At 41.2% G+C, this 27,817-nt stretch overlaps 1 protein-coding gene and 1 long non-coding RNA gene across 2 annotated transcripts; one reads left to right on the top strand and one right to left on the bottom strand.

Annotated features, from left to right (window-relative positions):
• The first annotated feature begins 318 nt into the window (after positions 1–318).
• Positions 319–8,572, top strand: SDHAF4 (succinate dehydrogenase complex assembly factor 4). Its single transcript, XM_033054115.1, has 3 exons — positions 319–390; positions 2,596–2,748; positions 4,843–8,572. The coding sequence occupies exons 1-3, from the start codon at positions 351–353 to the stop codon at positions 4,950–4,952; spliced, it is 303 nt and encodes a 100-aa protein (XP_032910006.1). The 5' UTR covers positions 319–350; the 3' UTR covers positions 4,953–8,572.
• Positions 7,040–27,817, bottom strand: LOC116993490. The gene is made up of 3 exons (XR_004417308.2): positions 27,709–27,817; positions 27,013–27,215; positions 7,040–9,627 (listed from the first exon to the last, which is right to left on the bottom strand). It is a non-coding gene; the product is annotated as an uncharacterized LOC116993490 (long non-coding RNA).

Below are 27,817 nucleotides of genomic sequence, written 5' to 3'. Positions count from 1 at the left end.
CTGCACTAGACAGCGAGGGGTTTGCAGCGCTAAACTCTTCACCGCTTCGAAGAAAGAAAACGTCTTTGCTGCAGGTTTGCCATGGTGTTGGAGAGAAGAGTTACAGCTTATTTCTCGAGCACCTCTCTGAGCCCGTAGCTGCATTCATCGGGACAGTGGCTCCCCAAGCGCTGTTCGCCTCTGGTTACGGGAGCCGGGGAGCAGAGCAGGGGCACGGGGGGACTGCGAGGCCGCTGCCCCAGCCCCGATCGGGATCGGGGCCGGGCCCCCGTTCCTCCCCGCCCGGCGCCGCCGCCGCCTTGGGCGCCTGCGCGGCCGCGCCGCCCGCCCCGCACGGCTCCGTCCCGGCCATGGCTCTGCGGCTGCTGCGCGGCGCGCCCGGGGCAACAAGTAAGAGGCCGAGCGGAGGGCGAGAGGGCCCGGGCTGTGCCGCGGAGGGGCTCCCCGGCTGCCCTGCCCTTCCTCCCGCAGGAACTGACGAGCGAGGGCACAGGGCGGGCGCTGCCCGGGGCTGGGGGGGGGGGAGAGCGCCCAACATGGCGGCGGGTTGAGGAGTGTGACGGGCCCCGCCGGCAGGGCCGGGGGCTTTCACAGCTTTCCCCACACCTTCCATGCCCCTGCAGTTTCCCCCGCTCCATTCGGTATTAATATTCTCCCCGTATTGCAAACCTACTACTATCGGGCAAATCTTAGGGACGTTTTCTTGCCCTGTCATTACTTCATACTTCTTAACGGCAGTGAAATGTTAAACAGCGCTTTAATGTTTGGAGAATAGCTGGAGGAAACGTGCTGTGGAGCTGGAAGTTACTGCTCCGTGCCCTTCCCCTGAGGAAATTTAGGTGCTTTGTTTATGGACAAGTAAGGCAGACTGGTTAATAGAGCTTGTTCCACAGGCCTCAGCTTGGGCTGAGATGTTATTGATACAATACTCCTAAAACAAACCAGTATGCTGTATGTTAAAAAATTGTTGTTAGATGTTTGTGCTCTATTCGGCTGTCAGGTTCATGGCAAGATGAGGCTGATGCTCTAATCCTGTGAGCATCCCGAGGTGTGCCCAGCCCCCTCTGCATGGATGGCTTTGGTGGGGGGCTGTGGGCTACTTCAGAAGATGGAATATTGCCACGCAGCAACTTTCAGCTTCAAGTTCAGTTATTTAATTAATAGGTCAGAGGGCTTTGTGACACAGTGTAAAAGAGGAGGGAGTCAAAGATCAGTTTGTAGAATGTGGTTTACTAATGTTGATAGTTCATCTCGTCTTTTTCAGAGATGTTTGATGTTGAACTTTTGTTACCTCTCTGTCAAGAAGAGTGTATTTTGGTCAAGTAAATCTATGAAGGAAAATGGATTTTGCTGCTTCTCTGGTAACCAAGATAATCAGTTTTGTACCAGTACCTTAATCGCATTTTTATTCGAATCTGGACTAGAATACCAGCTATAATTTAATTTTCTAGCTAGCTTTTCTTCTAGTTTACTGAAGAATGACAACAAACTTGGTAGGAGTAGAAAGACCCAATGTTTGCAACAGATTAGATCCTTTACTGTAGATAGTTTGTTATGCCATGCTTAAAGCAAAAAACCCCAAAACCTTACTCCTTTGGGACGTTGGCAGCAGTTGGCAGGCATAATACAGTTTATGTGGCCGTAGGGTTTGCTGTTACAGGGATGGTATTTTAAAATTAATGAATATGCTGATTCTGGGAATACAAGTGAGTTGTTAGTTGGTGTATATTAGGGTGAGTCAAATTGACAGCGCTTGAGAAGGCTTCCTGATTCAGTCTCCTCAGGAAAATAGAATAATAGTTCTTTCAGGTACTTTGCACCCAGCTGGTACAGGGAGGATTTCTGTTTGATTCTTGCTTCTTAAGAAATGTCAGAACTGCTTTAGGCACCTGTCCACAGCCAAAAGATTTTTAGTGGGTAGTTTATGCTGACTGTGGAAATTAGGCTTTTTTAACCAAAATGTTAGTGAGACTTTAAATGAAAAAAGTTTATGCTTTTAGTGAAGGCATTTGTGAACTTAAACATGCTCAAAGTTTTTCCTGCTTTTGACTACCAGCTGGATTATATTACCATCCTAAGGGAAACCCAGCTATCCTGTGCTGACATTCTGGGAAACCTGTTACTAAGGGAACGTTATATTTTTTTAAACTTGCATTTGGGAAAGCAGAAGCTTTTTCTGACTTAAAAGCTGCTGGAAATGAGCCAAGACATGAAAATCAGCAGGTTTGTTGGGGGAGGTTAGGATTTCTCCCAGGAAACAGACTGTACTGGTCTATGCTAGGATAATTGCTGTTTAAGAGTCTAAAATACAAGAAAGTAACAGCAAAGATAAGTTCAAGCAGTTTAAAATACACTGTTTATGTGACCCGAGTTATACAACTAACACAATTTTGCCTACATATGTTTCTAAGGCCAAAAATAATTATCTGTGCTGATTTAGGTGCTCATGAATTGAATGTTAAATAATGTTTAGAGTTTGTTTCCCTGCCTTCCTCTCCCTGAAGCAGGTTTTTCTCAGAGGTGCTCTGGACAGTCATGGTGTTACTCAGTGTTAAACTCGCGCATTTATGCTACATGTGTCCCTTTGCTTGATAGAGTCATCACTTCTTTGCCACTTGCGGAGCAGTTCCAGCTCTAAGCCAGGAGGAAGATCTGAATCTGCTAAGCAGCCACTAAAGAAACCAAAGTTACCAGTAGGTCGGTTTGATGAACCAGAAGAGTCCAGTATGGAGAAGGAACCCTTGGAAAGTAAGTAATGTTTTTCAAAATTGGAAGCTATGTTTTAAAGGCAAGACTGTGAGATGCTGTGCTGATGTTAGTTTAAGAAGGTGACAGGAATTCAGTACTCTAAGCTTACTGATTCTGAAAAAAAAAAAAAACAGAGGCAAGGAGGTGGGCACAAATTGCAGCAAATGGTGCACCAAGGGGGAAGAAACTTCAGAACAACTGTGGTCAAACATTGTAGTGGGTTACACAGAGAACCTGTGCTTCCTCTGCTCTTGAAGATAAACAAATTTGCCTGGATGTCCTGCTTAGTACCAGCCCTGCTAAAGGCAGGGCTGGAGCCAAGTGCTTGCCAAAGATGCCTTCCACTACCACAAAGCACTGCATGATTCAGAGGAATGTAGCTGGTATTGGTCTGTAATAGTACAACTGTAAATAGTGCTAGTAAACTCACCAGGGCACCAGCTACTTTATATTAGTCAAAAGTCCTGTTTAGTTCTTAGTCCAAAAAATATTTCTGATTCATGCTGCATTTTGTGGCCAACATTTCTTAGTCTTGTTTTGGAAAGAAACAATCAATACTGACTTTCCTGAGCAGACCTAACAAACTGGTATGGTTTTTGTGTTCTGATGACCTCAGTGGGGCTGCATGACAAGATTGAGGCACAGATATATCACTGCTGAACTAAATAGGAACTTAAGTTTTTTTGTCACATGGGAGAAAGACAGAATCTCTTTCTTTTTTTACTTGCCATCTTCACTTAACTAAAAGTCATAGTCATGCTTTGTATAACTCGCCACAGTGTGATGTTCTGCTACAGTTCATCAGTAGCGAGAACAGGCATTTTAGTGTATCAATAGGTTACTATAAATAGCCAGATGACAAAATGACTGAAAAATCATAGAATCACTAAATTATTTTGGTTGGATAGGCCCTTCAAGATCATCAAGTTCCAACACTCCTGCCATGGACAGGGGTACCTTCCCCTAGAACGAGCTGCTCAAAGCTTGGTCCAGTCTGGCCTTGACCATTTCCAGGGATGGGGCATCTACAGCCTCTCTGAACAACTTGTTCCAGTGCCTCACCATTCTCACAGTAAAGAATGTCTTCCTAATAGCTAATCTAAACCTACCCTCTTTTATTTTAAAGCCATTCTCCCTTGTCCTGTTGCTACACGCCCTTGTTAAAAGTCCTTCTCCAGCTTTTTTACAGGCGCTCTTTGGGTACTGGAAGGTTTCTAGAAAGTCTTTCCAGAGCCTTCTCTTCTGCAGGCTGAAGATCCCCATTTCTCTGTCTTCTCTCAGTGTATCTGAATAAGAGAAGTGCACCAGTCCTGTGATTATCTTAGTGGCCTTCTCTGGACTTGTTCCAGCAGGTCCACCTCTTTTTTGTGCTGAGGACTCCACAGCTGAAGACAGTACTCTGGGTGGGCTTTAGGGTTTTTATTTTTTAAAAAAATAAATATTTATGATACAAGTACTTTCAAAGAGGCAATGTAAATAATAACTTTTAACTATTCACAGCAAATTAAACACAAGTTTCTTCTGCCCAACATCTTAATGAATTAAGTATTAACAAGTTGATGAAACTCTTCACTGTGAGAATGGTGAAACATTAGAACAGGCTGCCCAGTGAACGTGTGGGTGTCCCATTCCTGGAAGTGTTCAAAATTAGGTTGGATGGGTCAACCATTCAACCTGGGTGTTTTAAATACAAGACTCACAGAATCTTGACTAAAATTCAAGCTAAAGTTGAAACAGAGTGCTTAAAATGAGAGATGTAAACAGAAAATGACCTGGTGCTTTAGACTAGTGAACATGAGTACATAGTACCTTAATGATGCAAGTTCTGACTTGAGAAGCTGTGGTCCTTTAATGCCTCTGGACATTCAGTTGCTTCTTTATTTGCATAACTGAATATGATTGTACATATTGCAGTCAAAAAAAAAATTAATTTTGTAGGAGTCTGGGAAATGTTTAACTCAAGGTTGCCTTTCAAAACAAGAAAGAATTGATTTTGTCTTTGAAAATGAAACTAAAGGAGAACATAATAAATGATAGCATCTTTATATTTGTCAACATTATAGAAATTTTAATGAACTTTCCCTGTTATTTTAGAATTCCCTGATGGAATCAATCCTACTACAAAAGAGAGGGGTGGACCTAGAGGCCCTGAACCTACACGTTTTGGAGACTGGGAGAGAAAAGGACGTTGTATAGATTTCTAATATTTAAATGTCTATATTGCTAATAAAGTATTTATAGTTGCTGAAAAATATAATGTACAGAAAAAATCTCACCTGGATTTGTCATGGAGCTTATAGTTTTTGTCGTGCCACCTCTTTCTGTCATGTGATGAATTTTCTGAATGCAATGTAATTAAACACAGTGCTGCAGCTCGGATTATGGAACTGTAGTGGCTCAATGTCTACCTGATCTTTAATACTGTTTGCACTGTGCAAATATAAATGCAGGTATGAAATTGTGTAGTCAGGAGCTTGTATTTCTTCATGAATGTAAAGATTTATGTAGTGTTGTAAAAGTGTTGAAAAAACTTTGCATTTCATGATCCTGGACATCATTCATCAAAAGTAGAACCAACTCTGAGGAGATCAGTAAGTTACTGATTTCATACAGTGGTTCTCTGGTACAAGCCTGTTTATTCAAGAACCTTCCCTCTGACCCCATTGCAGTGAGTTGGGGGTTTCTTCCTTTTTGCAGGAAAGGGGTGTCTTGACTCTGATTGAGGACTGCAAGTAGCACAATGGAAATGGAGGCCTAATTTTAGAGAGGGTCAGCTCTCGATGGCAAGTAGTGTAGAGATGCTCTATTTGCAATTCTAGAACACTGTTCTTTATCACCTGCCTTCTTCATGCTATTTGCATTATCTTTTCTTTTGTAAGTGGAAGTGCCCTTTTGCACATGAGCTAAATGCTGCTTGGGAAAATGCAGCATTACTGTCTGAAACCTTATGGTCAAAGGGGACAAATTCCATTAGGTGATCTTATATTGTAGGTCTTAAAACTAAGTTATCTGGCATCAAACTAAATATCTGTCAGTCAGACTGAGCTCAGTTCTTCATTCAAGAACTTGCCTAGTCCCAAGTACTGTAGTAGTAGAGTGCAAATCTACCACTTGTGTGGGTACTTACGAATGAGAGTAAGATGTCATTATTGAAATGTGTGAACATGTGTTCTGTTTCTGTGCAAGTTCTTTTTAATAGCCTGAAATGGATCTTCTCTTTCTAGAGAAAGGAGTGGGGTTTGCATTACTTTTGCTCTGTATGGGCTTTGCCCAGCTTTGCCTTTGCCTGGTTTAACTAGAGCAATAAAGTGTGTTGGTCTTGTCAAAAATCTGACAGCCTCCCCTAAAACTCACCTGACTGGCAGCCAGTGGGGGAGCTCCTTGTTGAAATCTGACAGTGTATCCAGTGTGTATGTTGGAGACATAGTCTTGCTCTAGGTGTGAGTTTGGATGTTTGTCTCACTGTGATGATTCCTTGCAAAAATACTGAACCTATTCACTTATAGGTTTATCAACCAAATACCCCACTGACAAGCAAAATGAGAATAACAAAAGCCTGTTTCTCATAAAAAGTGTTAATTAGTGGTAATTACATTTTCAACCTTAAATTCTGCAGCATGGCTTGGATATTGGAAAATTGATTTGTATTTATATCTAATTCATTCTGGTTTCTCTTCTGTGGAGTGACAGATCTTTCCAAAATCTATTGACATTTTCAGTTACCTAAAGATAGACTGGATCTGCTGTCTTTAATATATGCTGTTTGTTAATTATTTCTAGTAATGTTTTGTCTTTTCAGTCACTGGTGTGTTGGTAAATACTTTTCTCACACAATACACTGCCTTTTCAAATAGGAAGTAAAAATTTTAATTGGAAACTTCTGCCTTTTCTGCATCATTATTAATAGGCTTAACATCTTAATTGTGAAGAGGCGGTAAAATACTGCAGTTATTTATTTTTTAATTCTAAATCTTCTCCATGGATTGTTGCATTACTTCATTATCTTCTCATACCAGGTTTTACCCTTCCCAGCACACACTCCATGAATGTTTATCTAGTTGCACTTCTTGGCATTCCAGATTTTCAAATCTAATTGCTTTCCTCAGTGTTGAGGAATGCACTGCAGGTGCATTCCTCCCTGGATGCAGAATTACGCTGTTTTGATTTAGCATACGAGGAACTGGTTTCAGTTTTCCATCATTTTCCTTACATTTCAGTTGCTTATCTTTGGTCTCCCTCAGTTTGTGATTAAGGGCTGACCCAAGTAATGTCCAGGCCCCTGTTTGTCTTCTTTCATGTAGGTGATGACTGCTGCTGTCAGAGCCACAGGTACATAGTCCTTCCTGTCAGAGCTCAGGCAGGTCCTGGACACTCCCTGCCACTATCCATGAAGTACCTGGATTTGGAAGGTAATTCTGAGAGCACTAGCATATGTACTATTAAGACAGTGTGTCTCATAAAGGCAGGCATTTTGCTTTCTTTCAAAAAACAGAATCAGAATAAATGAAGTTGAAATAGACCTCTAAGATTATCAAGTCCAACCAATAACCCAGCACTGCCAAGTCTGCCACTAAATCATATTCCTGAGTGCCACATCTACACATCTTCTAAGTACCTCCAGGGATGGTGACTCAGTCACTTCCCTGGGCAGTCTGTTTTAAGCTTGACAGCCCTTTCATTGAAGAAATTTTTCCTAAAATAAAAAGGCTGTTGTTAACTCATGTTATAAATAGCTGAAAAGGAATTGGTGCATGGGAAATAGAAACCACTTCAGTCCTGAGCAAATTCAAGCCTTTTTTGCCATCTTGCAGGCTGGTGCCAGTGACCAAGTATTTGCTTAACTTGTTTATGGAATGTGTCAATAAAGCATAGGAAACTGAACACATAAGCAAGATAAAATGTAAGAGTCAAAGAGTGAATGCCAAGGAGCCCTCTTACGTTGTCTGGCAACCTGGCATTTACCAAAAAGAGGAGCCCTGTACTCCAGTAACAGTTAAGCACAAAATCCTAAAAAAAAATAGTGCTGCAAAATTGCTTGTGATACCAGTCAAAAGTGATCAGGGATTGAATGTAGCAAATGATACAATGATATTGAAGGGTATAAACAATCATCTTTGTTTTCCTTGCAGTGCCTGCAGTTAGGAAAGCAGCACTTAGGCAGTTTTTCAGAGCTGTCTTCCTGCTCTTCCCAGATAATTACTATTAGAAATACACTGGAATATAGCATATGGGTAAGAAAATGGCAAGAGGAATTAGCTATTAGATCAGCTATAGATATGGTTTTATTATAAATACTGATCATATTTTTTTGTAGCTCTTTTTATTAGCATAAACAGTGAAGAGCAACAGGGATTGTGTCCTAACATTTTCTGTAAACTTTCTGGGATGCAAAAGGAAAATCGTTCTGTGTGTGTAAGCAAATTCTTGCAGTACTGCAGGATGCTTGCTGCTGTTTTGTTTTCTTTACTAAAAATCTGTATGTTATGTTTCTGCAGTAGGTTTTCTCCTTTAAACTTGTTTCTGCTACTTGGTATAGATGCATTTGGTGCATTATTAAAATTATGAAATCTTTATTGTTTGAGGGAGTTGCACCATAAATACATGAAGTTTCAATTTACAGTGAAAGAAAATATTTGCTATATATTGCCTTGTTTGGAAAGTATGTATTTCAGTGTTGATTTTATTAAATTGAAACACAGGATACATAATACAATCACAGTAAAATTCTATGTGATGGTAGCATATGTTTGTAAAGCACCACAGAATCGTGTTATAAATCTTTACTACTTTTTCAGTTGACTGCAATAAATGATGACAAATTCCAGTGGTCTGTAGTGACTGATAAATTAAATGCCTTTTTATGACCCTTATTTTGGTATTTTTACTGAAAAAGCACCACACCATCTTGTTCTGAAATGTCAGGAAAAGGAGGAAAACTGTATTCATTGATAAAAGAAGCAGTTTTGGTAGTTCTGTGGTTTTTATAATTGTTCATGTGTCAAAAACAGGCATATCAGAGCAAAAGGAAAGGGTTTGAAATGTGTGTCCATGTGCTGATGGAAGTCAAAACCATGCACATTTGTGGTCACTTTCTTGCTTTTGTAAAATGCAATGTAAAATACCTTTGCTTAGCTGGTGGTCAGTGTTTCACATCAGATCAGCTGAGATGTGCAGGCTGCATTCTGATGTGGGTATGGCTCTGCTCCCTCTTCCTGCTCCAAAATTGCTGCTTGTTTAGGGGTAGTCATGTGTAATCTTCTAAAACACTTGTGATGCAGAAAAGATATCCCAGTAGAAATTGAATCTTAGTTACAAAACAGCAAATCCTGAGAAAAGAGTTGTATTTAAAATGAGTTCTCTGAGGGGTGGAACTAACGAAGTCCTGTTTCCTATGAATGTCTTACACCCCTTGCAGATCGAGCATCTTTCTCCATGTTCCTCTATGTGTCCTCTCCATGTGTTGATTGACATTATCTTCAATAGGCCAGAGAAGGAGCATCTTTCTGCCCATCTTTCCCCCCTGAGAGGAATTATTTGGATCTCTTTCCCAGCCACTGATTTCCACAGAGCTTTCAAGAATTTAATTCTTCTAATGTCTCTTCTTGACACCTTTTCAGAATATGTTGGAGTTACTGACTTGAAGTGTGGGGGCAGTGCAGATATTGGCCTCCCATCCTTTGGAAACCAAGCTGCTGAATGAGTTTGACCATATGTATTTTCTTCAGAAATATTCAGCATCTCTCTGCATTTTTTTGCTGTAAGAATGGATTTTTTTTCCCCTCAAATAACATCAGAAGTGCCAATTAAAGCTTACAGCAGGAAAGTCTTTGACGTGCATTCTCCAGGCATTAAATCTCCCAGACAGCTACAGCCTTGTGCCTGTAAAAAAATCACATATTTTAATCTTACCATTTTTAGGGTGAGAGTGTTCAAAGACGCTCTTTAAGCTCCTTACTTAATGCATTAATTTATATTAAAGCTGACATGCATGGCTCATCAAAACACAGCTGTAATTCTCAGATGTTAGCCCCTGACAAAAGTCACGTGAGCTGTGCAGTGGTGGTCAGGTTAGTTCTAGAAGCCAGATACTGAACTATAACTTACACTTTCCTAATTGATTGTTTTAAACCAGCGACTTATGTAGCCATCTGTGCATCCCTCCTAGTTGTAGTACAGGGAGATGCCTCTAAAAGGTAGTCTTGCCTCAGTATGGGTAGAGTTTGACATTGCAGGTGGTGAATGGAGGTGTGGGGGGGGGGAGAGGCACAGTTTAAGGGCATCCTCCCCACTGACTTTAAAGGCTGCCTAACCAGCTGTCCTAAACTGTCCTAAGCGAGATGCATTAGGTGTTAGCACCGTGGTGGTTACAAGGAAAGCCAGGGTGTCCTTGAACATGAGTGTGAAGTACTCACTTCCTGGGAGGAGGAGGGCTGCAGTGAGGACCTGCAGTGCTTTTGCTGCCTGCACCCTTTCCAAACACTGGTGGCAGGGAAGGGGATGTCCAGGGCCAGCTCTTAGACACCTTGTAAAAGGGAGTTACATTGTCTTAAAATAAGAGGAAAAAGGCTGAAGCTAGTTGTTTAAATTCCTTCTGTCTATCCACTTCCCAAGCAAATGCCTACAGCATGATACAGATAGGAAGGTAACACTGAATAAACTCATACTCAGGTGACAACAAGTATCTCAAACCTACAAATTAGCTGGGATTTTGTCCCTAATAAGGGTGAAGTGCGTCAACCTAACAACTAAGTAGTCTTATCTAACCTGCTGCTGAGAGAGAGCTAACATCAAAATAAAACTGGCAGACTAGGAAAAAGTCATGTATTTGCTCAGCAAACCTTCAGTGTGCATGACTTCCTTGTGAGAGACTAAGGAACAAAAGATGGTGTGTTTGCAGCTATTATTTGAAAGCTGGGGAAAATTCCACCATGTCTAAAAGACAGACAAGCAAGTGTTGCTTAGCTCGGGGAGAATCCTGCTTTTAATTTACATTTTACCCTGGGCTTTTACTTATAAGTTCTGCAGTATGTATGTGTGATCTTTACACAGATTTTTCCCAGATTATTTTCTTGAGACAGAACCACCACAGTAGTTGTTTGGTCTGGTAGGCATGTCGTTTCAATCTCCCTGCTTTTTTTTCAGCCTGATAATGACAGCTACAACTCTCTTATTATTAAATTGCGTATTTAATTTCACTTCTACTTTTTGCCATCCTTTAAGTGTTTTTTTGATAGGTTGTACCCTTAGTTTCTCTGTAGTAGTAAGAGGGCACATCATAACATTAATCACAAATTGCAGGTGTTTCTCCCGCTTCCTTTTTTTTTGAAGGAAATCTTGATAGTGTGGGGGATTTTTGTATGTGAAGATCTTATCTACAGTCAAGAAAGATAACTGGAACTTCTCCAGTTGCATTTGACTCATATTTCAAATTTAAGTTCAGTACTCTGTCAAAATCTAGCTTTTGTGGGAAGTCAAAGATGCAAAGAGGGAGAAAGCGATGCCTCTAAGAAGTAGCATCAGTCTCCCTGAAAGTTTTAAACATGAACCCAAACTCATTTCAAAGTCTCCTTGGTGGAGGTCACTTAGCTGTCAGGTTATGTTATTTGGCTTTTTTCAGAGCACATGGCTGTGGTTCAGTCTGTCCAGTCAGGACATTCTGGTATGTCAGGACAGTCCCAAAACAAGCTTTTATGGTTTCAAGTCTTAGTTTGCACAGAAAAATACCGTGATAAGTAGTACATATCTGACTGGTAGGTACATTGTAGGCTCACCTGTGAATGACTACAGACATCAAAACCATCTCTGAAAATGATAGATTTGAGGAGAAGGGCTCAGAGAGCCAGGTGGTTACCTTCTGTTCTATTGTCATCTCCATTTTGAAGATAAACTGGGATTTATTCCTCCTTAAGAGCAGAAATCTCAAAAAGATGTGCCTTCTCCACATGAACTGCACCAGACCTGGGCTTAACCTGGACCCGGCTCTCTGTAGAGTCTTTCCTTCCATTCTTGTATGTCAAGATCACTGTAACATCTAACTGATCTTTTATTATAGCCTTTTCCTTGTTGCAGCAAGTCCAGTGCTGGTCTGGATGGCATTCCTGCATTTCAGAAAACCCCAGATGACCAAGGAACCCCCTCAGCATGTCCCTCCTCATGTACCTCCTTTAGCCCAGAATGTTTTGAACTCTTGAATTGGCATGTTGTAGAGGTAGGCAAATATTTGTTCCTCACTAAGAAGAATGTCCCTGACCTGCAGTGCTGCTGCATACCTTTCATGTCTGGTCATCAACAGAAAATTGGAAGCTTATTTATTTATTTTATACCATAATAGAAATTTCAGTTCTTAGCTCTTTTTTTTCGTATGTTCTTCCATCTCTGCTTTGACATGATTCCAGTTTTTTTCCTGTCACAGACGTGAGTGTGTTTCTTCTTTCCATTTACAGTAACAAAGAAATTGTTATGTCCTTTCAGATTATGTTGAAATGGGATTGATGACAAGGCAGGATTTATGATGGTGCTGGCATTGGTTTAGAGCACAGTGGCACTAGGAAACATGGTGTTGGTTTGTTATCTCTGAGCAAAAGAAAGAACAATTCCTTCTGGCCTTTAGGAGAAAACTAATGTATTATAAAGCTATTTCATCATCGTGTGATTGCTGAGAGAGAAATTGTAAGGTAGGCATCAGAAATTTGGCATGAAATCCCTTTAACATTTTGAGCTGTCTCATCTGTAGGAACTTCTCATCCAGCCTAATTTGGGAATAGCAGCCCAAATTTCACTTTGTAGTCTACAGAACCTTTTCTATCTGCAGTACTTCAACAACTAGAGATATATTTATAAAACTCCAGCAGTGGTCTGGATGTTGTACAGTTCTAGACACACAACAAACATTTCCTTAAGCCTGTGTCTTGCCCATTTTTGCCCATGTCTTGCCCATGAATATGCTGCTTTTCTAAACTCAAGGACAAGAGACCTGGATTGACTCTAGATTCTGGCATGCTGGAGACTGACTACTGATGCCTTGGTAATTTGTTGACACTGATTGGCACACAGGACTTTTTCCTTATTCCATGAGCAGTAGAACACACTGCAGTGCTTCCCTGGTGGCACACAGAAGATCTGTGGGAAGGCAGTCAGTTGAGTTTCCTGTGGACAGTAAGGCATGGACAGTGCAACCCAGCATGTATTTGTCACAGACCCCTCTCACACACCCTTTACACTGCATCCAATCACAAATTCATCCTTTTATTTCTCCTCACTCCCAGTACTTTCAGCTCTTTCCCCTAATTCCCTTGGCTACAGGCTGGGCAAACTGAAGCAGCTGCAGAGTGTGTGGGTGACCCTGCTTTCCTGCTGCCCCATGTAGATGCAGGCTAACCCACAGGCTTTCTTAACAGCATCCCAGCTTTATCCTCTCAGGGCAGATGGGCTCTGGAAGGTGCTAAGCCCTTGTTGTCCTGTCAGACAACGTACAGGCAGCAGTCTGGACTGTCAGCATTTCCTGCTGAGTACTAGCCATGGCATTCTCCTCTCCGGTCAATAGATATGTGTTGTTCCTCTCCATGGAAGGAAATTGCTTCCCACACAGAGCGGAAAATGCAAATTGTAACTGTTTCTTGAACATTAATATCTACATACAGTTGCATATCCTTATTCACACATTTATATATATGTACACACACCCCTAACACAGAATAATTTGCCAATTTCATCCCTGTGTGGGAGGTTGGCACTTTATGAAACCATTTCACAATGCATCAGAACTTCATACATTACAATTACAATAAATTGTCTTATGTAGTAAAAGTACAGCTAATAGTGTTTCTTCTGGAGTTTATAAATATTCTATAGAATTTTGAAAACTGAAAAAGTTACAGGCAGATCAAGACTGGTTTAAAAGGCAAATACTAATGGCTCTTCTCCACTTCTGAAAAGTTATTCAGCAAATGCCTATTTTTGTGGCTAATAAAAAGGAATACACCAAACTGTAAAAGAACTGATTGTGTCTGCTAGAACTATGGCCAAAACCGAGCTAGGCCAGCATTGTTCATCTGACAAAGGTATCAACAAGTGCTTTGGTAGAAGTCCTCTCATAGAAGACATTGTGGAAAATCAGTGGGACAATTTTTTGTTTCAGTCTTCTGTTATCTCTTACCATGGTCTGACAATTTAGCTTTTCAGTCTATGTGGTTTTTCAGTAAAATTCTCTTTCAGACCCTGTGTTCTGAAGCAGTTCTACATCTTGTACACAAAATAAATTGTTTAGAGACAAGACTAGACAATAGGTATAAGTTAACTTTGGAAGTAATTTAAACATCATTTGATCAGCTGCTCCTTTTAAACTCTTTGTAATGGTTGTTTTAATGCTGTAATTAGCCAAGAGGACCTGTAGTGTTTCCTAAGTGGGAAAAGAGAGTCAATAAAAAGATAAAAATAATTTAAAAAGTAATTTAGGGGGTAAATTTAAGATAGTAGAGACCTGAACAATATACACTTCTAGTGATTTTAATATATGTGAGACTGAATCCAGTGTGAACAAAGATATATTTTTCCTCATTGCAAATATTTGATTGAAGCCACAAGAAGGCATGTTGGGTATTTCTCATTTGTAATAGCAACATCATTATGCTCTTAAGAGTAGTGGGAGAAGAAAACTTGAATTGCTGCCAAATGCAGTTGTATTTCTCAGTGGAGAAATCTCTCCAAGTATATCAGTCTTTTGCTTAGTTCTGTTTTGCAAAATTTACACTCAGAAGTGAATCCTTGCCTTTGCCTATCCAATTTTATTTTCTTATTTCCACCTGAAATTCTAATATGATCAGTATCTAGTTTCTGTGATCGGCATCCTGCCTTCTAATTGCATGTGCCAAAACAAGAGGATGGAGGACTGTATCATTCTTGCTGTCTCCTCAGGTATGCACAATTTGCTATATCCATGTCATTAAAAACCAATTCCTGGCCAACTGTAGCCCATATTTCTTACTCTTCTCATCCAGTTGAGGCTTGTGCAGCTTCTGTGCCTAACACCATTTGCTCTTCTACTTGTATTGCTCTTCTGCAATGGTCACAGAACTGGCACAGAATACTTCCTTGGCATCATCAGTAAACAATGGGAAGAATTTGGAAAATACATGAAGCCTAATATTTGGTAATCAACATTCTCTCAGTTTGTGGTCCACAGTGCTCAGAGGCTGTGTCATATGAACTAAACCACATCAGTCATGGCTGAAGTGTCTTTAAGAACTAGAAAAACAAGACTTCAATGAAGTTTGTGTTTGTATTTGCTATAGTTGACTGATGATGGGGAATGCCAGCTACTGCACAGAGGAAGGAATTAGGGTCTGCAGAGGACAATAATAATTAAAAAATTCTTTGGAAATATTCCTTTGTGCATACCCCTTACTTCTTGAGTAAGAATCAATTCAAATACTATATATTTGCATATGTTACCTCTCCAAAGCATACAGATAGTAATACTCTTGGATGCTAATCTGAGATACTTTTTAAGGCAGAGAACTGTGGACACTGCATGTAGCATGAGAAAGCACCAGAGCAAAGACAAAGAGCTGAAGTCCCACTCTGCTCTCCAGGCTGCTGACACTCTTTGTGTGTATTCTTTGATACATCAACATGTCCCTCAAAGATGAAATATGTATCAGGAGAATTTTGGATAAATTATTCACCTAAACCCTCACAGTAAGAAGAAAGTATTCTTTTCATTGCACATACAAGACAATGCAAGCTGAAATACCTGAAGAGCATCCTGGCACACCTAACATCAGTTTGCTCAGCTAGAGACATCTAAACAAAATTTGAGATAACACTCTTCAGCCAGGTGAAGGTCAGTCTGTTTGTGAAAGGAGTCTGCTTCTCAGAATCCCTGCCAGTCAACATCTGCAGGCTATTTCATACAGCATAGGGGCTTAGGTCAGAAAAAGGTACGTAACTGGGCTCCACGAAAGGCCACAGAGGATGAGAGAAACATGGGAGGAGACCAAGAAGCTGCATCTCTCAGACTGAGGTGAAAACAAACACGTGCTGTCCTTGGGCAAGTGACCTCTTGAAAAAATCAGCTAACCCCCAGATTTTAACACACTAAGCCACGTATGTCACATTTGGACTGCCTACAGCATGTGCACACTTCATCAGTTCTTCTATGCCTTGCCCCAGAGCAAGTACATCTGTGTGTGATGAGAATAAAACTCAGAAGGAGCAATGTTGTCAGTGCCATCATCTTAGGCTCTTTTGGCCACTTTAAACTCATCCTTTTCTGTAATACTCAACAGTTTTTCTCAGGTTTTACCCTTCCAGGAGATTTTTTTTTTATTGTAAAGGATTCATTAACATTAAGATCAGTTTATTTGAAGGAGGAGAAATCCCATTTCTTCTTCATTTATTTACTAACAAATTATTTGCTTTCATAATAACAGTATTTTTTAATAGTGTCTACGCTACAAGTACAGTTTTGACAAATTTCATCTTTGGATGTTGTTTAACTTCACACATTTAAAGGAAAAGAGTAGACTCTTCACAACAATCATTCAATAATAGCAAAGCTTCAAATTTTGCCAGCCCCATAGATTTAATCTATTTTCAGATTTTTTCCTTCACCCCCATTTATATTAACAAAATACTTTAAAAATATTTACACTCTATTTTTAGTTTACTAGAAAGGAGCTTTTCCATACCAGAAAATATTACTCTTGTTTTGACCACAGATAAAAAATGGCAGCTTTGGGACTAAAACAGAAGACTGTACCTCCACCTGTAAAAGCCCCACAGCTAAAGCAAAGCACACAGAGCACGCAGTGCATGCATTTTCAAGCCCAACTGCTACCCCTGCACTGGGCACCTCTCAGCTGGAGACCAGCTCTGCAGGCTCTTCAGTCTTCATCTTGGTTTTCTCAGGCATAAGAACTAAGAAGAGTCTTCAGCTTAAGAGATACGGAATCTAAGACACATGGGGTATTCAACCTCAGCCAGAAATAGTCAGAAGTGGGAAAACCTGCTTACTTTCCAGTTCTGTTCCCCTGATGTATATCTTAGAAGCTTAGATTCCAGGATGAGTCATGCCAGAAACTCTCCTGTAGCTAAGACATCTTATGGCTGTAAAGGGTGAACAAAGTGAGACAGCTGCTCTCAAGTGCAGGAAGCATTTCCTTGAACCTCAAAATCCATGACATCTTCAAAAAGCAAATGCAAAGCAGATATCTCAGAAAGAACAAATGAACACCAAGCAAACACCTTCACTTTAATCCAAGCTTCAGGAATGCAAGACTTGATGATAAAATGTTATTAAGCAGCACTTCACCTCTATAAATCTGGTATCACATTAAAAGGAGACCAGTACATCATAAGTTCATTGTATTAATGGGGAAACTAACTGTTGGAGGTGGAATGACTTGGTCAAAACCAGATCTGGGTCTACCTGTATTATCCAGAAAATATGCTGTCTCTGACTACAGCCACCAGATACATCACAGGAAGGTATAAGAAACCCAAGTACAGTAATTTCACGAATACGAGCCGCACGGACTATAAGCCTCATCGCCGGGTGGTGGCAAACATTTTGTTCTTTGTCCATAAATAAGCCACACCTGATTATAACTCGCTCTGTCATTCACAGCGAGGACCCACGTGCAACAAAGTTGCCAAATAGTAACAGAATCGCGGCATGGCGGGGTTTACTGGCTCAGCTAAGGCTGTGCAGGCTCGGCCCGCTTGGGGCTGCCGATGGGGCTAGGTGGCCCAGCCCGGCGCTGCCGCTCGGTGGGGCCACTGGGGGCCAGCCACCGCTGCCTCTGGGCTCGCTCGCCCTGGACCGGCGCTGCTCCGTGGTGGCAGGCAGGGACGGAGCCTGCCGGCACCCGCAGCGGCGGGTGGGGACAGAGTCCCCCCACTCCCGCGGCGGCGATGGCGGGTGGGGACAGAGCCCGCCTGCTCCTGCCGCGGTAGGCGGGGGCAGGAGCCCCCCGCTTACCCCACGGGCCGCGGGGATGGCAGCACAGAGCCCTCTGCCTCTCCCCCGCCTGAAGTAGGGAACTCCCCCGCCTCCCTCCCCCCACCCCACGCTGCCAGCACTGAGATGGCCCCAGCCACCGTGCAACACAGTAACCAGTTTGTAACAATCGCGAAATCCTGGGTTTTACTGGCAGGTGCTCAGCTCGGCACCCTGGCTGGCACTTCTGGGGTTGTAAATGTCACAAAATTTTTCACATATTAGCTGCTCCTTAGTGTAAGCCGCATTTCCGGTGTGGGAGCAAAATTTTAGTCAAAATGGTGCGGCTTGTATTCGTGAAATTACTGTACACGTGTTGAAAAATCTACCTGGTTACATTATTGTGAGATGCAGAAGGGAGGCTGATGCAATTGCTTAAAGTTGGTTAAATCTTCAGTAAACAAAAAAGGCACAGGAAATTATTATTTTTTCCTCTCATATGATACAAGTAGCTTATGGAAATGTGTGCTAAAAAATATGAAAAAGCTCCGAATTGTAGTTTTAATTTACACTGTTAATGTCATGCAACTCAGCCTGAAATTAGAGATCCACCTGAAGAGCTTAGTTAATCTGTCATGTCTCTGAAGGCTGCAACTCAAAGGACACGAAGTCTTGTCTTTAACTGTTGAAATGCAAAGTGAGAAAGTCACCAACAATATAAGGAACTTGTATAATACTGACATGGATAAATTTCAGTGACACCCAGGGAAATTTGCCACTTGGTTATCTGAGGCTCAGGTAGTGAAATTCAGCTAAAACCAGAGGAGACTGTAATTTGTTTGCAGTGTTTTGACTGTCAGGACTTCAGAATCACCAGAGACACAGAAAAACCATATTTCAGCATTCTGATTCAGATTTCTATGGAATAGTATGTCAAAAGACAAAATTTTACATAGCTGCATGATTACCAGAATTGAAGAACTTTTGTAGTTTGGAAAGATCTAAGGTTTGTTAGAACTATAAATTTAAATTAATTGACGTTAGTTAAAATATGCTATCATTTTATTTTAACCTTAACTATTGTTAGTTAGTTAGTTCACTTATTAAGAGCCTCTTACTAAGGCTAACCACTTTTATTGCCTAGTAAAAAGACCAGAAGTCTTATCTGGCATTAAAGAGCCATCATGGAATGAATGCTCTATGCATGGATATTAAAGACAATTCCTATCAGACTATGATAGTAAGAACACGTAGAGATAATGGCTGACCTTGGGTGTGTCATTTCAACTGAAGATTCAGAGATGATCTCAGTCATCAGAGTTGTAAGGACAACATTGCTTATTGCAAATTGTGCTTTAGAGAGCAAGCAATTATGTTCTGCCTAGCACTAGACTGTTATTAAGTGTGCTATGTTACAACCTTTAAACAGAGCTCTGAGTCTAAATTACCATGACACACAAAGTGTTCATGTGTTATGTAGAATACCTTATTTCAGTACTCTGCATGTTCCAGGTCATTCCTGCAACTGATCTGATTAATAAAGACCCTTGTGCATAACATCCAAGAAACAAGCAGGGTATAGCAACATACTAAAGCTACTGGTATGAAGCAGCAGTTGCTACCACAACTTTTTGTAGCTTTTTCTTGCCTTCCCTGCAATAGGAAAGGTACACTTCACTCTACCACAGGCTCTGTTCTGCACTTGCTGAGGAAAAGAAACAGTCAACTCTGCTGCTCTGTGCACTTACACCTGCCTGCACAGAGGCAGGTATTGAAAATTAAATTAAAAAAAAAAAAAGAAAGCAGTGCTTGCTTGTTAAATGATCCTCTTTAATAGTCTCAACATCATATATAAGATACATTAGATATATAGATAGATAGATAGATAGATAGATAGATAGATAGATAGATAGATATAGATATATAGATATATATTTGGTTTTTTAGTCTTGAATATCTCTGCTATCTATTTTATTCATTATTTGATAGTACTGCATTACAAGCTCCATATTTTTAGGAGACAAATCCCACCCCTAAAGACTTGCAGTGCATGCTGGAACTATGGGAGTAAAGCATGAGAGTAAAGCCTGAAAATAGACCATCTTTCTGCACTTCAAAGGCCCTAGAATAATTTGGCAGACAAGTGACATTAAAGAACACAAAATGAAGATTCAGAAGCAAGAAATGAATTGTGGAGAGTAGATCTTGATCTTGCTTTAATACAAGTGTACGTTTCGTAGATCATTTTTACAAATGAGGCATAGGACTTGTCTTGGAGTCTCTTAAGTCTTTTGTTATTACTACAAATTGTCTTTAAATCTGCCCTGTGATTCTTACAAGATCAATCTTTTCCCTTTTCTCTCTGTGACTTCTGTGCCTACTACCTTACTAGACTTTTTGTTCAATAACCTTCTCGTCTGACTTCCTAAATAAAAAGATCATTTCATATTCAGTAAATTAAACACATGGCTTTCAATGTATGTCTCAGAACAGTACACTTCAAGAAAAAGAAATATGTTTTCCAGATAAAACATTAGAATGAAATAAACATGGAAACAATGTGCCTTTGGGGAGTAAGAAAACACTCCAGGGTTGATTATATTTGCCAGAACACTGAACATGGACTCATCAGATTGATTAAGTCTGTCATAACAACGAATCACGAAGCTATAAAAGACAAAATTCAATATTCTTTCTAAAGATAGAAGACTCTTTTTAAACTATCAAAATAGTTCTGCATTTAGAAAATCTCTGTACAAGTATTTTGAGCAGCACTTTGTTATCAAAGATGCTGTAGTAATAAAAGCACAGAAATTGCAATGCTATTTTTTTTTTTACATTATGTGTATATGTCTGTCAGTAAAGACAGAGGGAAGGGAAGGGAAGGGAAGGGAAGGGAAGGGAAGGGAAGGGAAGGGAAGGGAAGGGAAGGGAAGGGAAGGGAAGGGAAGGGAAGGGAAGGGAAGGGAAGGGAAGGGAAGGGAAGGGAAGGGAAGGGAAGGGAAGGGAAGGGAAGGGAAGGGAAGGGAAGGGAAGGGAAGGGAAGGGAAGGGAAGGGAAGGGAAGGGAAGGGAAGGGAAGGGAAGGGAAGGGAAGGGAAGGGAAGGGAAGGGAAGGGAAGGGAAGGGAAGGGAAGGGAAGGGAAGGGAAGGGAAGGGAAGGGAAGGGAAGACTAGCATAGATTTTGTGTGGAGAGAAAAACTCCTCCTGAAAAACAATGCAGTTACAGGGACTTTCCACAAAATATTTCCTCTTCTGTGAAAACTTGATCTGATCTGGAGAGAATTCCAGAGTCAAAAGCCGGGAGTAAAAACCTGAAGCAAACTAGTCAGCTGAGAGTCCCAGTCAGATGCCTGTCCAGAGATTTCCTGTTCTCCTGCACATGCTGTGCAGGGCCATGCAACTCTTTGAGAGCTGCAAATTCTTGGAGTTAGAGCTCATATTCTCGTGACATCACACTTCCTGTGCAGTGTAACTGCGAGTTTTGTACAAAACCCAAGGAAAATATCATACCAGCCATCACAGGCTTCATGCTTCTAGAGGCAGAAATATAGGAGGTTTTTTTCTGCCAGATGTAGCCACTGCCCTGGGAACACATCCAAACATGTTTCTCCTCAAGTGATAGATCACAGAGAGACTGAAGGAAGAGCTTTTTTTTTTTTTTGTTTTGTATAACAAATCACTTTTCTCATTTCTTGAGTATCCAGTAGCTGAGAAAAAATGGTTTTCTGCAGATACAAGCTCAGCTTGTGAGTGCTATGGACATTCTTTTCTTGATAAAAGACTCACTAAAAATATCCAGCGTTTGAAGTAGAAATGATTCTCCTTCAGCATCTCTGGACTGCAGAGACACTCAGAAGCCAGTATGATTTGTTATAACCTTACCCTTTCAGTCTGCCCCAGTGTGAAATCTCTAAGGAGAAAAAGTAAAACAAAAGTATTTAAAATGTTTGTCCTCAACTTTTCCACTTGTCTGAGGATGCTTCTAAGACAAAAATAGGTAGAATTTGCAAGGTCACTGCAGACTTCCAAACAGATAAAATATATCACACAATTATTAATTACTCCTTATCATAAAGGGCACTAAAAAGATAAACACTAATTTATTCACACTAGTATTTAAAGAGTACTGCAGAAAAGAGAAGGAAAAGCATAATGTTATAGAGTAACAAATCTCAAATGCTATGTATATCTAGATTCTATTTTGTCTGCAACAATCTGAAGCTTGCAATTCATCAGCTAGTCCTTAGCCCACACTCTCTTTAAGTTCCTGACTTCGTTGGAGGGAAAAAATGGACTGCATGAATCACAGTTCCAATTGTTGTAGAGCTAAAATTAAGATTTGTGAAAATCAAAAACTGTCCTAGCTTTAGTTTCTGTCTAGTCATTTACTCATCAACAAAACATTTTTAAGTAAAGACTACCTTCAGCACAGTAGGACATCAAATAGTCATAACATCTCATCTCCCCCTCTTTGTATTTTCTTTTCATATTTTTCCCTAGTATTTCAAATTTATGGTTTTGCAACTGATTTTACATCTGATTATTGCTCTTCATCTTGGCTAGATATCAATGACTGCTGATACCTAAGCTGGTGTTCTTATCCTCAAAGCCCAACTGAACCAAATGCATGACTCACAAAGTTCCATCTAACAGTCTCTCTGTTCAGAAAATCCAGTCTTAAAATGAGATTAATTGAAATGAGAAGACTCAGAGCAAAACATACAAACAGGCCTTAAATAACTGAAAATACACCATGAGCTTGGAAAGTGCAAAGCATTTAATTTTTAAGATCATTTCCACTGGAACCATATGGAGCTTACATTTCCTTATATTCCACACCTACACCATCCTACATTATAATTCACATGAGAATAGACTGGCCTAACATATTCACTAGTTCAAAACATAATAAAGCATATTAGCTCTACAGTATGGTACAGTACTTTTTTGTCCTGAACTTACACAATTATGACTGACAGCAAAGGTCATTGAAATGTATTTAGTCATCCTTCTATTTAATTTGCAGTTTCCCTCTCAGGCACTAATTTGTATTTATAATTAAAATTCAGATTTACTAATAACTCTCAAGAAAACATGATTGTTGGTGAAGCATCAGAATTTCTGTCTCAGTTTTCACAATTGCAGTCACATCATAATCTTTCTATTTCAGTATATTTCAAATGCTCAGCAGCTATAGAAATTAGAGTGCCTTATCTGGGATGCTATAATGTCAATAATTCATCTAATACCGGGTCTCTGAAAAGAAGTAAATGAAGAACCAAGAAACTGGAGGGAAGATTTACTACCTCTAATATCTCATCTCTCCAATCAAGTTGCTGTACAGAAACTAGAATTCATTGAAAAAGCAGCCTCACCTATAAATCTTGGTCCTTTAATACTTTTTAACCATCTTAGGAGTGACACTATCACTGTTCATTGGCCAGGCAGTAAGTGCTCAAACTGTAAGAACAAGACTCATGCCACTCCTGGGGCAAGCCCACAACACTTATCTACTGGAGTTCCCATTGCAGTGACCCTACAAGGCCGTCAAACCCATAATACTCATTTTGGAGATGATGAGATATGATCTTTTTACTCCTGTGTACGCAGTATATTCAACTATAGTTTCAAAAGTCGTGTCCCCAATGACTTTTGCATTGTATAAGAATTCTTTTTATTGCATCAATATATTCTGTCCGATAGAGCTTACATTTTATAAGGCATAAATTAATGCATTATGTTCAAATGTACATGTAGTTTGTATATGAACATTAAAAAGGTTTATCAAGGCAGATTTAAAATTAGGCTTTAAAGACTAAACTTTCTGATTCTCCAAGGCTGGGGTTTGTTATGTTTTGCTGAGTGTTTTTTGTAAAAAAATACGGATTCTTTTAAGACTACTGAATTTGTTTTCAGGGCTGTATGCTTCTTTTTAAATGAGGAATAAAAATATGTGGAAATTCTTGGTATAGTTGTAGACCCTCTGATACAGATGTTATAGCATGTAATGTGATGTTGCTATGGCTTCCTCCTTTTTTTCTTTTCTGATTGAAAATATCAGAGCTAGAGCTGGGCAGGAATTGTCCTGCCCAAAGTACATTGCTGAAAAAATCTCATTAATTGAATCCATGCTGAGAATTCATTTCTTAAGAGTCTTTTACCTCTTGGGTAGCAGACAGTCACCCTCTATCCTTTGTTCTCAATTAGGAGACACAAAAAATCCAGGAAGTCATTCCCCTCCTTCTAACACAGGCCCTTCCAGGTGGTAATTCAGCTCACCCCAGTGAGACACCTGTCAGAACACGGCAAACCACCTTCACAATTGTCGCTTTCTCTCCACTGGCCATCAAAGGTAGACAGAGTAACAGGCTCATAGCTCAAGATTTTCTTAAGTTTGTGAGAGAAATTGCATCTGAAGTGTTTGCTGAAACACAGTGGTTACAGTAAACTTTTCAGGTTCTGCCATTCTCTGCCAGCCAAGGATCACAGGTACCACATTATCTGACCCCGTGGGCTGCCCAGACTCTGCAGGACAGGGAGCCAGCTTGGAAGAGCTGAGTTTCGGAAACATGACTGAAATGTCCATTTCCCAGAAGTTATATGTATATATATAATATATATGTGTGTGTGTATATGTGAGTGTATATATATAATGTGTGCATGTATATATGTATATGTATATTATGTAGATGTATAACTTTTTCTTAAGGAAATATCTGAACTACCAAGCTTTCTTATGAATCAGAAATTCGCAACTCAACAACTCTAACTGGAGCGCCATTTATTTCTGGACTTTGATATCTGAAGATGAGGCATTAGAGAAACACAGCTATTTTAACACCTGCTTTTAATCCAGTTAATAACTTTGCACCTGATACATTCTTTCCCATTAAGTCAAATTTATGCTAATACTGTCCTGATTAGCAAACACTATTTAAAGCTGGTTTATGGGATGATTTCTGAGTAAGGTAGGTGTCTAGATTTGGTGAATTTCAGCTGTGAGATTATGAAGTTTACAAAATATCTATAGGTATCTCTGCAAAACAGTGGAATAGCCTGCAGGATGACAAGTAGTGACAATTAGGGAGAGATTTTTCTCATGCTGGGTAAATCTTTGCTTTTACTGAACACAACACAATCTCCAGTATTGCAAACCACAGAACTCCAGTGTTAAAGTTACTTTATGGAAAATTCGGTTAGCCCTGTGAAACTCACTCAATTCTGAAGATGCAGGTCTTGAAACAGAAGGCATGTACTTTAAACAATTCCAAAACTGGATTCCATAGGCTGTGCACTACAGGGCTTAATGAAGGGTAAAGCAAAGGGCACCGAGCTGACAGGCTCAGCATGACAACTCTGTATCTTCTTTTGAAGGAGCAGCATCTCTGCCTTCTCTGCACCACGTCATGGCATGGTGTGGGCAGACCTGGACTCATTCTATAGATGATACTGTATCCTGAAAAACATATTTTCTTCCTTTTTTCCCCCCCTGAAAAGAGCAGGGGAAGAGAGTTTAAAAGGGGGTTATTGCTTTTGGCAATAACTTCACATAAACAACATTCTGCTACTCTTTTGGATCTGGGAAAAACAGCAAAGGCACAGAAGGGATAAATTTTTGTCCTCCTCCAATTCACTTGTGCTCTGAGGGAAACACCTAATGATGTATTTACAGCATGCTGTTTTCAAAGCAGTATCTATTCAAATATTAATAACCTATTTTCACCCCATGGTGAAACAGGTGATTTCATATTTCTACTACATTACAGAACCAGAAGTACTTAGAAAGATAATTTTCAGAGCTGAACATAAGAAGCACATCTTCATGCTCAACAGTTAGAAGATGATATCCCACATCAATGAGGACGTATCATCTAGTTTTAAGGCACTAAGGGCAAAAGCACATACTAAACAAGACAGTCTTCACTTATGTAGGTTTGTTCAAGCAAAGGAACTGGATCAATGGCCACCTTTCATGGGAAGCCTCACTGTATTTGTTCTAGAATCAGAGAAACTGATGCACATTAAACCAATTGCTTTAAGCTATTTGGCACCTTCTGGCAATATGGCAGAGTTTCAGACTACATGTAACCTGTAGATCAAGTCTGTCACATATAAAAGCAACTACTATTTTCTTCTAAAATGGCAATGCTGCTGCTTGCCTAGCACGAGAATAAAGTTCATGTCCTTTTCTCTCTCTACTCACAGCTCTTGCCTTTTTGACAAGCATGCTCTTCCTCAGAGTCCTGGGATAACAGCAAGGAGTAGAAGTTCCCTTTGTAGCTGAAGCTGGTTTTCTCATTAAAAAAAAATGCAGTAATTAAAACCACTTTGGGCTAGAAAACAGTTATATGCTTGTAGATAAAGTATTCAGCTAGAAGAAGTCAGTCCTGCTTAATGTCATGTTTAAGCAGCCAGGACTACTGTGCTTCAATAATCGAGTCTCTAGGCAAGGGCTGATGGCAAATATTAGGCTACAATAACATTTGTGTTACACACCTTCTGCTGCAGCAAGTCTTTCTATTTTGGCACTGTAAGGCAGCTGGAGCTCAACTTTGCTGTGCCATTCTCTATTTCCGGTTTTAACCCTTAACACGTGCTCCAAGTAGGATGCTAAACCCTCTACTAGAATCATGTATTTATACCATATTCTCATTTTGCAAGCTCATACTCAGTAACTCACTGGCCAAGAGACTCCCAGTGTACAGGCAGACCTTAACTCTCTATTTGAGGGAGATGTAAACACATTTTGCCATCTTAGGTGCTAGTTTAACTGCTAATTAACTTGCTGTGTAGTATTTATTTTTTTTTCTGTTGCAACTCTTCCACACTTAGGGGATATTTAATTCACGGTTGTCTCTGAGAAAAAGAAAGATACAGAGAATGATTCAGTAATTTAGTGGCTGAGAGGGAAAAGACCTGAATTTCCATCTGCCTCACATAAGCATTTTATAGGCTATATATAGGCTTCAGCTCTTTCCAGAAGGGTTGGATTAGAGGCAAAAAAAATGCAGCAAGCTAGAATTGATCTGACAAAAAGGATGTTACTGGCGAACAGACTCAGGAACAGAGTACGCAGCAGCGCCAAAGGGACTCGATACAAAATGGAGGAAGGGGACAACAGAGACATTTTGAGGGGCAAAGTGTAGAGATGTAGTCTTGGTTTCAGAACATCAGCCCAGGCTGTGCTTTTCTGCAGATACTTTGGATCCATCTCTGACTTCCCCAGAGCATCTCACCACCCACACAAGAGTGGAAAAGCACCAGTTTCCTCACTGTAAGGTCTCTGCTGCCTGTAAAGCTTTATTTCAGAGAGAAACACTCACTCTTGGAGAAAGTTCAGAAGGCAAGTTCCGGCTATGGCATTGTCCACTCAATCAGAAGGCCGTAAGAGCTTTTTTGTTTTCCCCCAGCAGTGGCCTGGAGAAAGAGACAGCTGTCCCAAGGATACAGGGGATCCCAAGGATGCAGGCTGTCCAGTCCCACGGCCGCCGGCAGACCCCTCGGCTGTGTGTGCTGGGGCATTTACCTGGAGCAGGAGAGGCGCGGGCTCCAGGACACCCGCACCCCTGCTCCCATCCCGCAGCCCCGCTCCCATCCCCGCAGCCCCGCTCCCATCCCCGCAGCCCCGTTCCCATCCCGCAGCCCCGCTCCCATCCCCGCAGCCCCGCTCCCATCCCCGCAGCCCCGCTCCCATCCCCGCAGCCCCGCTCCCATCCCCGCAGCCCCGCTCCCATCCCGCAGCCCCGCTCCCATCCCCGCATCCCCGCTCCCATCCCGCAGCCCCGTTCCCATCCCGCAGCCCCGCTCCCATCCCGCAGCCCCGCTCCCATCCCCGCAGCCCCGCAGCCCCGCAGCCCCGCTCCCATCCCGCAGCCCTGCTCCCATCCCGCAGCCCCGCTCCCTCCGGGCGGGGCGGGGCGGGGCCAGGCGCGCACAGGTGCGGCGCTCGCGCCGGGCCCCGCCCTTCCCCCGGGCACCACCTGGGGGCGGGGTCACGCGCCGGCGGATGGATACAGCACCTGCTGTCGCCAGGTGACCCCTCATCCGCGGGCACCGCTCCGCGCCCTTCTAAAGCCAGCACGGCGTTTTTCACTCTTTGGGTAGCGCCGCGGAGGGGCGACATCGCGG

This window comes from Catharus ustulatus, chromosome 3 (genome assembly GCF_009819885.2).
Source record: "Catharus ustulatus isolate bCatUst1 chromosome 3, bCatUst1.pri.v2, whole genome shotgun sequence".
Taxonomy (NCBI): domain Eukaryota; kingdom Metazoa; phylum Chordata; class Aves; order Passeriformes; family Turdidae; genus Catharus; species Catharus ustulatus.
Note: the sequence above shows the minus strand (reverse complement) of the source record. Positions and strands in the feature narration are given on the sequence as shown.

Bases quoted from the DNA above. Each gene is read 5' to 3' on its own strand.
- SDHAF4 (XM_033054115.1), top strand. From the start codon at position 351: ATGGCTCTGCGGCTGCTGCGCGGCGCGCCCGGGGCAACAA. The intron at 391-2,595 runs GTAAGAGGCCGA...TTTGCTTGATAG, and splicing joins CGGCGCGCCCGGGGCAACAA to AGTCATCACTTCTTTGCCAC. The intron at 2,749-4,842 runs GTAAGTAATGTT...CTGTTATTTTAG, and splicing joins GGAGAAGGAACCCTTGGAAA to AATTCCCTGATGGAATCAAT.